Here is a 16,747-nt window from a genome sequence, read left to right on the forward strand (position 1 = left end):
TGATGACTTTAGCCCTTAAGAGGCCATTTACCACTTCCACAGCAGGGTGTACATTTAAGACATTAATAAAAATAAGATTTATATACAGAACCTTGTTGTAGTCGTATAAAACTGGATCATTATTATGGTTCAGTACTTACTGTCCTAAGACAGAAAATCAAACATATCCAAAATATTCTTTATGAAGCACCTTTCAGACTGGTAAAATATTCTGAAGGTGCCCAGCAAAAAGGATAGTACCAAATTCCAGTAACTTAACCTTTCTGATGGATGCAAGTTGTTTAAGAGGGCATTCAGAATGGTACCACATTTAAACAAATAAACAAACCTTAACCATAACCTTATTTTTAGACAATCTCTGTTGTGGCTGGCCAGCTCCTGCTTCAGTGTGATGCCCCAGCAAGCAATGGGCCATTACACCAAAACTTGGAACATGCTGAAGTATGGAGACATGAGCCCAGTTTGCAATTTTAGTGTATAATATAATAATAATAATTGGAGATATGCCAATCTCCTAGGACTGGAAGGGACCTTGAAAGGTCATTGAGTCCAGCCCCCTGCCTTCACTAGCAGGACCAATTTTTGCCCCAGATCCCTAAGTGGCTCCCTCAAGGATTGAACTCACAACCCTGGGTTTAGCAGGCCAATGCTCAAACCACTGAGCTATCCCTCCCCCCGAAGGCACTGTTTATTATACAGTGTATGCAGCGTTGTTGTAACAGTGTTGGTCAGTGAATGGGACCCACTCTTCTGGCCTTCAGATAACTCCCCAACATCATCATCAGAATGACGCTCCTCACAGACCAGGGACACTTCAACTCAAAGTGGCACCTGACCCTGTTAGAACAACAGATGCAAAACATACTTCCCCTGCTATGATGTTCAACACCCTCCAGAACTCACCTTTCAAGATCAATGGGTCCTACATATGCCTATCAAAACATGTCATGTACTTCATCAGGTGCACTAAATGCCCCAATAACAACTAAATGGGTAAAACCATTCACTGCATTCTCAAATGAACTCTCACAGAAAAATGATATAAGATAAATTCCATATCCCCTGTGGGTGAACACTTTTCACAAAGCAATCATAGAATATCAGGGTTGGAAGGGACCTCAGGAGGTCATCTAGTCCAACCAGGGACGGCTCTAGACCCCAGCACGCCAAGCGCGCGCTTGGGGCGGAATGCCATGGGGGGCGCTCTGCCTGTCGCCGGGAGGGCGGCAGGCGGCTCCGGTGGACGTCCCGCATGCGTGCCTGCGGAGGGTCTGCTGGTCCGCAGCTCCGGTGGATGTCCCGCAGGCGTGCCTGCAGAGGGTCCGCTGGTCCCGTGGCTCCGGTGGACCTCCCGCAGGCATGCCTGTGGATGCTCTACCAGAGCCGCGGGAGCAGCGGACCCTTTGCAGGCACGTCTGCAGGAGGTCCACTGGAGCCGCGGGACCGGCGACCGCCAGAGCGCCCCCCGCGGCACGCCCCCCTGCTTGGGGCAGCGAAATTACTAGAGCCACCCCTGAGTCCAACCCTCTGCTCAAAGCAGGACAATCCCCAACTAAATCATCCCAGCCAGGGCTTTGTCAAGCCTGACCTTAAAAACCTCTAAGGAAGGAGATTCCACCACCACCCTAGGTAACCCATTCCAGTGTTTCACCACCCTCCTAGTGAAAAAGGTTTTCTAATATCCAACATAAACCTCCCCCACTGCAACTTGAGACCATTACTCCTCATTCTATCATCTGGTACCACTGAGAACAGGCTAGATCCATCCTCTGTGGAAACCTTTCAGGTAGTTGAAAGCAGCCATCAAATCCCCTCCTCATTCTTCTCTTCTGCAGACTAAACAATCCCAGTTCCCTCAGACTTTCCTCACAAGTCAGGTGCTCCAGCCCCCTAATCATTTTTGTTGCCCTCCGCTGGACTCTCTCCAATTTTTCCAAATCCTTCTTGTAGTGTGGGGCCCAAAACTAGACACAGTACTCCAGATGAGGCCTCACCGATGTCGAATAGAGGGGAATGATCATGTCCCTCGATCTGCTGGCAATGCTCTTACTTATACAGTACAAAATGCTGTTAGCCTTCTTGGCAACAAGGGCACACTGTTGACTCATATCCAGCTTCTTGTCCACTGTAACCCCTAAGTCCTATTCTGCAGAACTGCTGCCTAGCCACTCGGTCCCTAGTCTGTAGCAGTGCATGGGATTCTTCTGTCCTAAGTGCAGGACTCTGCAATTGTCCTTGTTGAACCTCATCAGATTTCTTTTGTCCCAATCCTCTAAATTGTCTAGGTCCCTCTGTATCCTATCCCTACCCTCCAGCATATCTGCCACTCCTTCCAGTTTAGTGTCATCTGCAAACTTCCTGAGGGTGAAATCCACATCATCCTCCAGATTAATGAAGATATTGAACAAAACCAGCCCCAGGACCGACCCTTGGGGCACTCCATTTGATACCGGCTGCCAACTAGGCATAGGGCCATTGATCACTACCCGTTGAGCCCAATGATCTAGCCAGCTTTCTATCCACCTTATAGTCCATTCATCCAGCCCATACTTCTTTAACTTGCTGGCAAGAATACTGTGGGAGACTGTATCATTCTATATCTGATCTCTCTGTCCTCATCCTCAAAGGAAACCAGTACAAAACCTTCAAAAGACAAGCCTGGGACGTTAAATTCATAACTTTGGTAGACACTAAAAATCATGGACTGAAAAGAGACCCTGGATTTATCATTTATTACAACAATCTATAATCCACTCTCTCACCAAACAGAAGTTAGTCCAGTGAAAGCTATTACCTCACCCACTTTTGTCTCTATTATACGATGGATTATTCCCTGAATCTAGTGTTCTCTGAAGACTGATTTATAGGGTAGGGGGTGGAGGTGTTAAGGAAGTGAGAAGCTGAGCTAGTTTTGATAAGAAAGTCTGGGACTTCAGTGTTGTGACATCAATTGAAGGTCACAAGCAGCAATTTCTATTTTTTATTAAGTCACAATGTAAGAACTAAATATATAAATGTCTAGAACACTGATATAAAAGTGATAAATTGTCAGTCTCAGAGATATGTTTATTAAGAGAATTTATGGAGCACTTCTGTGGTATAAATATATTTTTAAATCATGTCACAGTACATTATATATAATTGCAATCACCTTGTTATATATCACTAGATGCCATGACCCAGAAAAACACCCTGTCTCCACTGAATACAATGTAGTCAACATGTACCGTGTCACAATGAACTCAGAGTAGTCTCTAGAGCACTCCATAAAACCACCAGGCAATCTCTGCTAAAGAGAAAGATCACTAGTATTGGAATGGTAAGATTGCTGCACAGAGTAAAAGGGAGGTGCATTAACATAGATGTGTCTAGGGAACGGTGCATGTTGTACTGGAATAACAGAGACTTGGTGAGATAACTCACATGACTGGAGTACTAACATGGATGGATATAAACTGTTCAGGAAGGACAGGCAGGGCAGAAAAGGTGGGGGAGTTGCATTGTATGTAAGAGAACAGTATGACTCCTCAGAGCTCTGGTATGAAACTACAGAAAAACCTGAGAGTCTCTGGATTAAGTTTAGAAGTGTGAGCAACAAGGGTGATGTTGTGGTGGGAGTCTGCTATAGACCACCAGACCAGGGGAATGAAGTGGATGAGGCTTTCTTCTGGCAACTAACAGAAGTTACTAGATTGCAGGCCCTGGTTCCCATGGGAGACTTCAATCACCCTAATATCTGCTGGGAGAGCAATACAGCAGTGCACAGACAATCCAGGAAGTTTTTGGAAAGTGTAGGGGACAATTTCCTGATGCAAATGTTGGAGGAACCAACTAGGGGCAGAGTTCTCCTTGACCTGCTGCTCGCAAACAGGGAAGAATTAGTAGGGGAAGCAAAAGTGGATGGGAACCTGGGAGGCAGTGACCATGAGATGATCGAGTTCAGGATCCTGACACAAGGAAGAAAGGAGAGCAGCAGAGTATGGACCCTGGACTTCAGAAAAGCAGACTTTGACTCCCTCAGGGAACTGATGGTCAGGATCCCCTAGGAGAATAACATAAAGGGGAAAGGAGTCCAGGAGAGTTGGCTGTATTTTAAAGAATCCTCATTGAGGTTGCAGGAACAAACCATCCCGATGGGTAGAAAGAATAGTAAATATGTCAGGTGACCAACTTGGCTTAACAATGAAATCCTTGCTGATCTTTAACACAAAAAAGAAGCCTACAAGAAGTGGAAGATTAGACAAATGGCCAGGGAGGAGTATAAAAATATTGCTCAGGCATGCAGGAGTGAAATCAGGAAGGCCAAATCACACTTGGAGTTGCAGCTAGCAAGAGATGTTAAGAGTAACAAGAAGGGTTTCTTCATGTATGATAGCAACAAGAAGGTGGTCAAGGAAAGTGTGGGCCCCTTACTGAATGAAGGAGGCAACCTATTGACAGAGGATGTGGAAAAAGCTAATGTAATCAATGTTTTTTTTGCCTCTGTTTTCACAAACAAGGTCAGCTCCCAGATTGCTGCACTGGGCAGCACAGCATGGGAGGAGATGACCAGCCCTCTGTGGAGAAAAGTGGTTCAGGACTATTTAGAAAAACTGGACGAGCACAAGTCCACGAGCACAACTCCTTGCTAAAGGAGTCGGCGGATGTGATTGCAGAGCCATTGGCCATTATCTTTGAAAACTCATGGCGATCGGGGCAGGTCCCGGATGACTGGAAAAAGGCAAATGTAGTGCTCATCTTTAAAAAAGGGAAGGAGGAGAATCCGGGGAACTACAGGCCAGTCAGTCTCACCTGAGTCCCTGGAAATACCATGGAGCAGGTCCTCAATTCTGAAGCACTTAGAGGAGAGGAAAGTGATCAGGAACAGTCAGCATGGATTCACCAAGGGCAAGTCATGCCTGACTAACCTAATTGCCTTCTATGAGGCGATAACTGGCTCTATGGATGAGGGGAAAGCAGTGGACGTATTATTCCTTGACTTTAGCAAAGATTTTGATATGGTCTCCCACAGTATTCTTGCCAGCAAGTTAAAGAAGTATGGGCTGGATGAATGGACTGTAAGGTGGATAGAAAGCTGACTAGATCATCAGGTTCAACGGGTAGTGATCAATGGCTCCATGTCTAGTTGGCAGCCGGTATCAAGCGGAGTGTTCAATATCTTCATTAATGATCTGGAGGATGGCGTGGACTGCACTCTCAGCAAGTTTGCAAATGACACTAAACTGGGAGGAGTGGTAGATACACTGGAGGGTAGGGATCGGATACAGAGGGACCTAGACAAATTAGACGATTGGGCCAAAAGAAATCTGATGAGGTTCAACAAGGACAATTGCAGAGTCCTGCACTTAGGACAGAAGAATCCCATGCACTGCTACAGACTAGGAACCGAATGGTTAGGCAGCAGTTCTGTAGAAAAGGACCCAGGGATTACAGTGGACAAGAAGCTGGATGTGAGTTGACAGTATGCCCTTGTTGCCAAGAAGGCTAATGGCATTTTGGGCTGTATAAGTAGGGGTATTGCCAGCAGATCAAGGGACATGATCATTCCCCTCTATTCAGCACTGGTGAGGCCTCATCTGGAGTACTGTGTCTAGTTTTGGGCCCCCTACTACAAGAAGGATTTGGAAAAATTGGAAAGAGTTCAGCGGAGGGCAACAAAAATGATTAGGGGGCTGGAGCACATGACTTATGAGGAGAGGCTGAGGGAACTGGGATTGCTTAGTCTGCAGAAGAGAAGAATGAGGGAGGATTTGATAGCTGCTTTCAACTACCTGAAAGGGGGTTCCAAAGAGGATAGATCTAGACTGTTCTCAGTGGTACCGGATGACAGAACAAGGAGCAATGGTCTCAAACTGCAGTGGAGGAGGTTTAGGTTGGATATTAGAAAACCTTTTTCACTAGGAGAGTGGTGAAACACTGGAATGGGTTACCTAGGGTGGTGGTGGAATCTCCTTCCTTAGAGGTTTTTAAGGTCAGGCTTGAAAAATCCCCGGCTGGGATGATTTAGTTGGGGAGTGGTCCTGCTTTGAGCAGGGGGTTTGACTAGATGACCTCGTGAGGTCTCTTCCAACCCTGATATTCTATGATTCTATCTTTTACTATAGCTGCCTCTAAGTCACAACTTAACTGCATAAGGAATTCTGAGTATTAATCTTTAGTACATTAACGTTAGCCAACCTGTTAGCTAAATGAACACTTAAGAATCTACTGTCCAGTCTCCAGAGGGTTAAGAAATCATTTTTTCAAAGTCCTCCCAAATCCTACAATGAAAGCTATAACAAGGACAGTGATTCCTTATTAAACTTGTCAAACATGCTTTGCAAATCCCACTGTGAATTCTGAAAGCTCTTGTGTTTATAATATACACCAGGGCTAAACACCAGAATTCAAAGGCATTATCACTGGAACATTTTCAGTATGCCCACCAGAATCTCTCTGTTCTGTCTTCAGGGATTGAGGCAAGGCCATTCTAGTCATATTTATTTATTTGGGACCATTTTTCCACCCTTTTTAACAGACTTTATTTTTCGTTTTTATGTACTGAGTGTGCACGTTGGGATAGAAAACAGAGCAGAGCAGAGATTGGTCTGTTGAAATGTGGCTAAGTTGGATCACAGCAGACTAGTTTAAATGTTATATATATTTTGTGAAGCATCCACACACAGAGATGCATACTGTAGAAAATATATAAATATAATAGAATCATAGAAATGTAGAGCCAGGAAGGGACCTTGAGAAGTCATCTAGTCCATCCTCCCTGACGCTGAGGCAGGACCAAGTAAACCTAGATCATCCCTAACAGATGTTTGTTTAACTCATTCTTAAAAACTTCCAATGACAGGGGTTCTGCAACCTCCCTTGGTAAGCTATTCCTGTATTTAACTATCCTTAGAAAGTTTTTCTTAATATCTGATCTAAATCTCCCTTGCTGCAAACTAAGCTGATTACATGGAGAACAACTGATCGCCACCTTCTTTACAACTGTCCTTAACATATCTGAAGACTTATCAGGTCCCCCCGCCTCAGTCTTCTCTAGACTAAACACGCTCTATTTTTTAAAAAATCCTTCCTCATATGTCAGGTTTTCTAAACCTTCTACCATTTTTGTTGCTCTCCTCTGAACTCTCTCCAATTTATCCACAACTTTCCTAAAATGTGGTGCCCAGAACTGGAACACTGCTCCAGTGCTGAGTAGAACAAAACAATTACCTCCTGTGTCTTGCATACAAACTCCTGTTAATATACCCATCTTTTTTGCAACTGCATCACATTGTTGATTCATATTCAATTTATGATCCACTATAACCCCCAGATCCTTTTTTGAAGTACTACGGTCTAGTCAGTTATTCCTCATGTTGTAGCCGGAGATTTGATTTTTCCTTTCTAAGAAGTAATACTTTGCACTTGTCTTTCCTGGATTTTATCTTGTTATTTTCAGACTAATTCTCCTATTTGTCAAGGTCATTTTGAATTCAAATCCTGTCCTCCAAAACACTTGGTGTCATAAGCAAATTTTATAAGCACACTCTCCACTCCATTATCTAAGGCATTAATGAAAATATTGAACAGTACTGGACGCAAGACAGACCTAGGAAGGACCCCACTAGATATAACATTCCAGTTTGACCGTGAATCATTGATAATTATGCTGAAAAATAGTTTTTCAACCAGTTCTGCACTCACTTTATAGTGATTTCATGTACAGTAAATGAATCTGACCAAAAGTAAGAGATCCTGAATATCCTAGTTTAACTTGTTTGCCTAGAATTCTTTTCTCCTTGGTGACCTATAGAAGGCCAGCTTGTGAGACAGAACACCTACCGTTTTGTAAAGCTGTGCTTTCAGTCGGTATGAAGTATATTCAGATTTTCTTTTCTCTTCCTCTCGCCTCTTCTGCACCTCAGGCAGCTGTTCATAGATTCTTAGTGTAAATACAAAGACAAAAAAAGTTACTTGGGAATAAAGGACCTTGTCAGTGAAAAAAGCATCCTGTTTTTTATCTTCATGTTCCCTTAAAGGCTTCTGGCCAAATATAGCACAGAAAGATTATCTTTTGGGGTTGCTGGTGTCATGGATGCCAAACGTGGAATACACGATCACAGCCAGCCATGGTACTGGAAGTTTCCACATCCCACAATGCTATTCATTGAAGTATCACCCCCTAAAAAAGAATTTTTGGGAGTAATGTCAATGATATGGCAGCACGCTCCAAAAAGTGCAACTTTCAGGATCACCAGCAGCAGGGAATGGTACCACCAGTGGATGGGCATGTTGGGTTCCAAATACCAAGTTTATCTGTAAATGGTAGATATTTCTGTGGTGAGAAAACACTTGAAATGGGTCAAATTTGGCAGAATCATCTGTGAGATCCAAAGAGGGCCAGATTTTGCCCTCTCCTCCTGTTGAGCATCCCCCAGGCAGGACCCAGGAATAATGGAAAGCCTTGAACGTAGGAAGCATAAGAAAAGACGGTTACTCACCGTTGTAACTGTTGTTCTTCGAGATGTGTTGCTCCTATCCATTCCAGATAGGTGTGCGCGCCTAACTGGAATGCATAGGAGCAATCACTCGAAGAAGAACTAGGACTTCTGCAAGGCCAGTGCTGCTGTTGCCAGTTCTGTACAGTGGTCAGGATCTCCCTTCTACACACTGGCTAGGCACAGAAGGCAACAGAGACTGTACCCTCCTCCTAGGGTGGCACAGCTGTGCTCAGCCCATACTCCCCAAAGCTCTGAGTCTTGTGTCTGCTTTAAGAGTGGAAACTCAGCTAATTTCATGAAAATGGCTGCCAAGCTCATGTAGGACTGCATGCCTCCAATAATAAAAATAATAATTGGAGCAGAGACACTGTAATCTGAATGGTCAGCCTTGTAAAATACTTAAAGAGAAACTGTACTTTGCTTCTTTTCTCACACAGATTTGAGATTGAGAGAATACAGTTGAAACTTTCTACACACACCGTGTTGTACCTACAAAATATTCTTTTAAGAGATTTATTGCTTTGTTCTTTCATGCAATAGATTTAATCAGATCATGGCCTACAGTGCCAGAGGGAATTGGAAACAGATTTTCTTTTAAACATTTATTCCTTCAACTGGTACTCATTTGAAATGGCTTCAGTGGATTCTGTTTTGAGGATGAGGGATACATAGGATCAAATGTAGCTGAGAGTAAGAGGGTGCATCTCCCATGGAAGCCTCTGTGCTAATTTCAGCAAGGACATAAGATGGTCAGAAAACGAGCAAGTGGCAAAGTTGTGTAACTTGCACCAATTTGACATTTAGCAGGTTGTAAAATACATCACAGGGTATGGAAGGGAGGGAGGTTAGCAGGAAAAGAAATGGCAGGGTACTAGATAAAGCAGACTCTCCCTACTTTAAAGTACCCTTCCACCATCCCCAACAGTCCCAGGGAATGAATTTGACCAATGCTGAACCTGATTCCTATGCAATATCCTAAAGCTCAGACTAGGATAAACCACACATATTTGTAGAGAGTCCAGACTACCATGTATAAACATGTCAGTTAACATGTTTCAATTAGTGATCAGTTAACTTGAGTTAAACTCTAGAGTAGATATACTCTATGAAGCTGATTCTTGTGGGAGTAGGCATATGCAAATTAAAATAGGACACTGAGAGAAAGAACTCCATTATAAAAATAAGAACATGGCCACTACAGTATTAACAGTTTCTCCAACATAGAGCTCTTTGCTACTACCTTCTCACAGACATACCTTCTCTTTTGTCCCTGTTTTCCTACTCTGTTTGTGGCTGCTCCCAGAAGCCCAACCTTTCTAAAAACTTCACTAGCAGCATTACCTCTATAGAAAAGACAAAATGAATAACATTTGGATTCTTAGTTTACTTCTACTAAGACTTAAACTGAAGGAGTTAGGTGGTACTTGGATTAATATACTGGGCTTTCACCTCTGAAGTCAAATTGCATCAATTCATAAGGTATAGAATTGCATCAATTCATAAGTGAAAAGGTTACTGGTGATTTCATTCTCTGGGTGGATGCTTCATCAGGAAGGGGGGCCTGAAATGGTTAGTGTGTTAGCCTACTACTTGGGGAGATCTGGGTTTGATTCTCTACTGACACAAACTTCCTGTGTGACCTTGGGCAAGTCACTTAACTTTTCTGTAGGGATAATAGCACCAACCTACTTTACAGGGCTGTTGTGGGGATAAATACATTGAAGACATTAAATATTGTGAAGCACTTTGAGAATTACTAATCAAAAGTGGTGTACAACAGAAAGGTACTATGATCATGGATGGGATTTTCAAAAGCTTTCAGCACAGGCCAAACCCTGCTTCCACTGAAGTCAAAGTTAAGATTTCCATATGATTTCAGTGGAAGTAGAACTAGGCTGATGCTGAGCACTTTTGAAAATCCCACCCCATAAAACCATGGCCCAATCTGGCTTGTAACTGCACAACTAGCTGTCTTTGCTGATGAGAGGTCCAAAACCATAGAGGACTGTGTTGCAGGTCAGAGCTGAGGTGCAATGGCTCAGACGCATAAAGAGATTGCAGAGCACTCGCCAGCAACACTGCCTTACCTCTGGCCAGTGTACTCAGCTCCCCACTGTGCACTGAAACATTCACCCAGAGACAAAACTGCCACGTCTGCCATGTATTTTCAGGAAGAGCAAAAGCATTTGCCTTACTAAGACCCATTGCTTAGATTTTGTATTTATCTTATCATTCTATAACAACATATATTCCATCTGAGGGAGCTTTTCTGTGCAAAACAATCAGTTCAAGACATATCTGTTAGAGTTATCACCATCCGTGATCCCCTATTACACATTAGCACATACTCCATTTTGAAGTTTCTACCTCAGGCCATACAAGTTCTCCACTGGAAAGGGGATCAAAGCCTCTTCAGACCTACAAATGATCTACTGGATGGGGGTGGGAAGGTCTAATAGGACTCCTTCAGACTACCTTCCCACTTACTCTCCCAGGGGCCATCCAGGATGGTTGGAGGTGACTCATTAACTAGAGAGTAATCTGCTGTTCAGGTATTTGGCCACCGGCTCACCCATTCATGGAGATATTTAATTTACATAGGGAATACACAACTGTAGCTAAATTCAGCACCCTGTTACATAGCTGATTTGTAATTCTAACAAGGTGTAAGGAGAAACGGAATATTCTCCTCAAGGGAATGACCCACAAAAAATTGTGCTCATTAAATGAGCAGATTTTAAAAGGCCAGTGACAGTGATAAATTACTTTCCAACATCAACTGAGAGAAAAGTTATGAGTGTAGCATGAACAAGTAAATGGCAATAAAAATATCACAACTGGATCCAGGTTGGGTGAATCAGCAGAAATGCTATGAATTCAGATATTTATGAACTCCGAGTTCATGAAGATGCTGCAGTTAATGGCACAGATCTAGTGCTATTGACCCGTGATTAGAGTTTTCCCAAAGTAACAGAGTATTTTAAGATTTTTGCATCTGCATTCCCAGGACAAGTGGCAACTTTCAAAGTTACTATGAACTTTCAATTTATGGCCTTTAAAACAATTTTTGAAATGCAAGACAGCACTGAAATCAAATTTATCATCTTGCTCAGTCTCTTCCAGCCTTCATATTAAATCACAGGGTTTATTTTGTATATTACTTATTCTTTCTAGCATATATTTGCCCTAGATATAGTGTTACATTCTAAAGTCCCACTTCGGCAAAGGAATTAGCCATATGTTTAAGTCCCATTGACTCCAATATCCCTGTTGCTGCTGTTTTGATTCTTTCAGTATCTTATGCTTCTGTGGCACTTTTCATGCCAAAATACTTTACATACTATCATGCAGATGTAATACTCCTCCCTTCTTTTCTCACCTCTTGCCTCCTCTACCATTTCAAGATCCAACTAAAAGATAACACATTTTTCATATCTACCTTTCACTTACTGTCCCTATCTCACTGTTTATTTGTGTATTCTTAATTCATTATCCAAATATTATGTACTTCCCGCCCCCCAATGTCTACCCAATTTCATATCCTATATATAAATATTTGTCCCAAATGATCATGTAGTGGTATGTGTGGTTAGACATCTGCTACGTTCTACACCCGTAAAAGTTTTAGATCTCTGATTTACTTTTCACTATTTGTGGTGCTTGATTCCTTTTTCATTTCACTCAGTTTGTCCAATGGCTAGGCTATTCACTGACCAAAGCCTTATGTTCCTAGTCCATTTCAGTTCTAGTGCTCACATACACAATTCAAATTTAAATGTTCAGAGGTAGCTAAAAGAAAAGAATTTCCCAACATTAAAAAAAACGAGAAAAAAACTATTAATAACCAGTCATGCTCACCTTCTGACAGAAAACCTTCCATTTTGTTCCTAAAGCACATGATGTATCCCAAACGTCCAAAACCGTCACTTGCAAGAGTGATTTATCTATCCTCACCACCCCATTAAGGTCACCTGATTACAGTCTATTTGGAACAAGTCTTTCTTAGCCTTACCGTTTTGATCTCTGAACCATTTCACTCTTTAGAATTGTCCTTCTCTTCTGCTTAACCAGGTAGTCTAAATGGAAAGGCAAAGTTTTGAGCCTGATAAAACTCTAAAGCTTACAAAAACAGTGAACAAGTTTGTTTAGATCAGAGAACTGTTCTATTATAATCTCTGAGAGTTGCAGTCTATATGATTTTTATGAAAATATGCTAATGAGTGTGACTATAATGTAACTGGAATATGCTTCATGCAAAAGGTCTCTTATATGGTATCATTACAAAGCTTATAATCTACTGAGTGTGACCATCCTATTTGTAGAAATGTACCACTCTTGTATCTGAAACTAGAAATATGAAATATAACTCAGAGGTCCTATTGTAATTATGCAAAGTGTGGTCCATTAATGGTGGCTTTGAATCTCGATGGCTCCCATTAACCAGGACAATTTGTTGTAAATGACTCTGTTTACTTTTAAGTCTTCCTGTATATGTGTGTACTGGCAAGTGGGTAATGAAGTCTTACAGTGACATGTGATGATGTCACCTGAACTGGAATCCATCTTTAACCTGGTGCTTTTCCATTTAGAAGGAGGGGTGGGAACCCAGAGAAGGCCAAAGGATTCCCACCTTGTGCAAAATATATACAAGGGGGTGGAACAGAACAAAGGAGGTTGCAGTCATGAGAAATTCCCTAGCTACCACCTGAGCTGGAACAAGGACTGTACCAGGGGAAAGGATTGGGCCCAGACTAGAAAAGAGTCTAGTCTGTGAAAGAAGCGTATTGGAACATCTCTGAAGGTGATGTTTCATCTGTAATCAGTTTCTTACTGTATTAGGCTTAGACTTCGTGTTTTTGTTTTATTTTGCTTGGTAATTTACTTTGTTCTGTCTGTTAATACTTGGAACCACTTAAACTCTACTTTTTATATTTAATAAAAACACTTTTTGCTTATTAATTAACTCAGAGCAAGTATTAATACCTGGGGGAGCAAACAGCTGTGCATCTCTCTCTATCAGTGTTATAGAGGGCAGACAATTTATGAGTTTACCCTGTATAAGATTTATACAGCATAAAAAGGATTTATTTGGGGTTTGGACCCCACTGGGAACTGGGTATCTGGGTGCTGGAGACAGGAGCACTTCTTAAGCTGTTTTCAGTTAAGTCTGCAGCTTTTGGGGGACATGGTTCAGACCTGGGTCTGTGTTTGCAGTAGGCTAGTGTGTCTGCTCAACAAGACAGGGTACTGAAATCCCAAGCTGCTCAGAGGTAGTCTCAGCACATTAGGTGGCCGTCCCAAGGGGGTTTCTGTGACCCAACCCGTCACAATCTCATTATTCAAATGTACAATTAATTTATATAAAATGGATAATTATCCTATTATAAGAATCTCATGATGCATATATAAAATGAATAATAATGTTAAAGAATCTAATCAGAAATATGTACACTTAGAATAATGCTCTTTAGGCAAACAGTGTAAATTCAGTATTTCCTATAGAGCATGAAAAGACATAAACATGAGGCACCTCTGTTATAGAGCAGGTAATTAGCATTCTTATAACCCTTCTTCTCAGGGGGATTGAACAGCTCCTCTCGCTCGCTCTGCAACACACTCTGTATCTTCCTTTCTTCCATGATGAGCTTCAGGCGCTTCACACGCTCCCCAGAGCGGGAGATGAAATCAGGGCGGTGCAATGCAAGAGCCTCCTAAGAGGGTAAAAAACACCTCAGAGTATAAAGTAGTTTCAGAATGTTCCTCCAAACTGAGAGGGGATGATCAAAATATCTAATCCCATGAGTGAACCATGGCAAGCATTCCTTTCAAACAGTCATCCTCACATGACACAGAGCGTTGTGTCCATTACGCTGAGCAATTCTCTGGGGGTCTTGTTAACAAGTACTTTGGTGTTAAACAATGTGAAAGCTAACTGACTGAGGAAAAGAGTAGCTGAAATAATTTGCAAAAAGGTTTAAACAAGCAGGTCAAAGTCAGGCAGCCACACACACAGACAAGATACTGGTAACCACAGAATTAGACACCTCCATCAAAACAAAACTAAAGTCTATTATAACGATCTTTTTAAATAGTATATGTTCATTAGTGTCCATATTATGTTGGCTTCTAAGGAAAGCTTTAAAATGGGGTCTCAGCATTTCATATCCATTTTAACCCCAAGGTTTAGTGGTAATAAGAAGCTTTCAATATGCAAAGCCAATGAGTACTATGACTTGGCTGCATCGGAGACACCTTCCTTGAACTTCTTCCTGGTGTGTGCTTGTGCTGACACAACAGCTTTCACTCTGCTCTACTCCTGTATCTCAAGGCAGCAGGCGATTATTCCCTTGCTGAAGTAGGCCCTCTGGGTGTGAAACTCACTGCCCCTTAACGTCAACATCTGTTCAACCCGCCTCACTTTTGATTATCACCATAAAACTGTATTTTTCACACTTGACCTTGAGTGTCTATATAATTTGCTGTGTATGTACATGAAATCCCCATTTTAGTTTCCATTTCATAGGTAAGTTCCCTGTTTTTATTGTATTCACTGTTTAAAATGTATCACACTCTTTAATCTTTATTACTAAGCATCCATGCATACTTCTGCAGGGCAGCAATTAAAAAAATTTTACTTGCTACTGCTGCTGCTACATTCCTTCTGAAGCCCTGAAAGATGAGATTTGATCATCCTGATTATCTTAGCTTGTATAGCCATAGGTATTATAGAAAGTATAAAATTATCCAACCCTTTTCTAAAAAACAGCAGTAGTGTTGTACTTGTTGACTACCTACAGCAGTGAAAGCAAAGTGGTGAAAATCAGGGCCACGAGTTTTGTTTCTATGAGCACCTACACATGGCTTCATTTTCTCCATCTTTTCCCCTCTCTCCTCCAAAACTTACAGCAAAACACGGACCTCTACAGTGGAGTGTTCTTACCTGCAGCGTCATTTTCACAAATGGTCTTGGGGGCTTGTTCTCAACATCTCTTACTGGGACTACTACTGGCTGAATCTTGCTGCTGCCTTGCTGCTCTTTCCAGTTCCTTTCTCGGAGCGGCTCTCTCCACGGCTTTGTGTTGGTAAGTGGCTCAAACCAGGATGGGCCTGGACCAGAAAAGGAGCTAGATTTGTTCTCCTTCCTAGAGTCGGACTTTAAATCCTCAGCAGGAGCAAACCAGGAAACTCCTATTGACAATATTTTTTAGAGCCAAAAAGGAAAAATTAGAGAAAAATGTATTGTAAAGTATATATAATTTCTCATTTTCCTTCTCCCTTTGAGCCTCTCTGTATACACAGCAACAAAGAGTCCTGTGGCACCTTATAGACTAACAGACGTATTGGAGCATGAGCTTTTGTGGGTGAATACCCACTTCGTCAGACACAGGCCTTGGGGGCTTGTTACATAGTGTCACTAAACACAATTAGAGGCCTGATCTTACTGTCACTGCTTGTCAATAGTTCCACTGACTTCAATGGGACTATTCATGTAAACACCAGGGCTGTTCCAAACAACTGCATTTACCAAACACTAGAGAAAAACCTTGAGTCTCTATCAACGAACATGGATAAAATACTCTTTGAAATGACTCAGCTAAGAAATTTCTCTTTACTTATACACTCATTTACTAATTATTTCACATTTCTAAAGCACCTGTGAACCCAAAGAGTCCTATGGCTCTTTAAAGATGTTTCTGAGGGCATACACCTTTCATCTTCCAAAGCCATTAGATTCATGTGAGTGCTAGGCCCTCCTGAGTTTACAGCCTTCTGGAATTTAAATACAACTAGAAGATACTCTTTAGAAGTTTTCAAGTGAAGCAGACACAAGACTGTGATGAGTAGGATTATCTGTTCCTAACCAAAAGATGATGAAAAATTGCATCAAGGGATGGAAAATAACATATTTTAGAACATTTCAACAGCTATACAGCTGAGTGTTGATGGGAAATTCAAATTAGGAGGCTGGACCCTGTCCTTCCTCAAGATACAACCACAGCTGAAGAGGGAGACAAGAACACTTCCTTCCAATATTATGACCTCCTCTTCCTCTTCACTTATTCCATGAAGTCCTCAATAAATGGAATCAGTAAAGATATGAAATACTGAATATTATCATTTTAATATATGCAACTTCACAGAAATGCTAAGATGTTCACATGCCTAAACAAAATATTCATGTGAGCGTATACTTGATTTGTCTTTTCTTGCCACATTCACTCTCTATATTTGTCACCATCATTTGATATATCATGTCTGAAATTTAG

The 16,747-nt window shown here is 41.8% G+C and overlaps 1 protein-coding gene across 1 annotated transcript in view; it reads right to left on the minus strand.

The window, feature by feature from the left end:
- Positions 1-16,747, minus strand: part of ALMS1 (ALMS1 centrosome and basal body associated protein) — a 144,417-nt gene that overhangs the window by 10,304 nt on the left and 117,366 nt on the right. The window contains exons 16-20 of the mRNA XM_045019073.1: positions 15,421-15,668; positions 14,011-14,191; positions 12,493-12,556; positions 9,737-9,823; positions 7,822-7,921 (exon numbers count right to left, since the gene is read on the minus strand). Of these exons, the coding sequence (XP_044875008.1) occupies positions 7,822-7,921; positions 9,737-9,823; positions 12,493-12,556; positions 14,011-14,191; positions 15,421-15,668 (680 nt within the window). The remainder of the gene's footprint in view (positions 1-7,821; positions 7,922-9,736; positions 9,824-12,492; positions 12,557-14,010; positions 14,192-15,420; positions 15,669-16,747) is intronic.

This window comes from Mauremys mutica, chromosome 5 (assembly GCF_020497125.1).
Source record: "Mauremys mutica isolate MM-2020 ecotype Southern chromosome 5, ASM2049712v1, whole genome shotgun sequence".
NCBI classification, from domain to species: Eukaryota; Metazoa; Chordata; order Testudines; family Geoemydidae; genus Mauremys; species Mauremys mutica.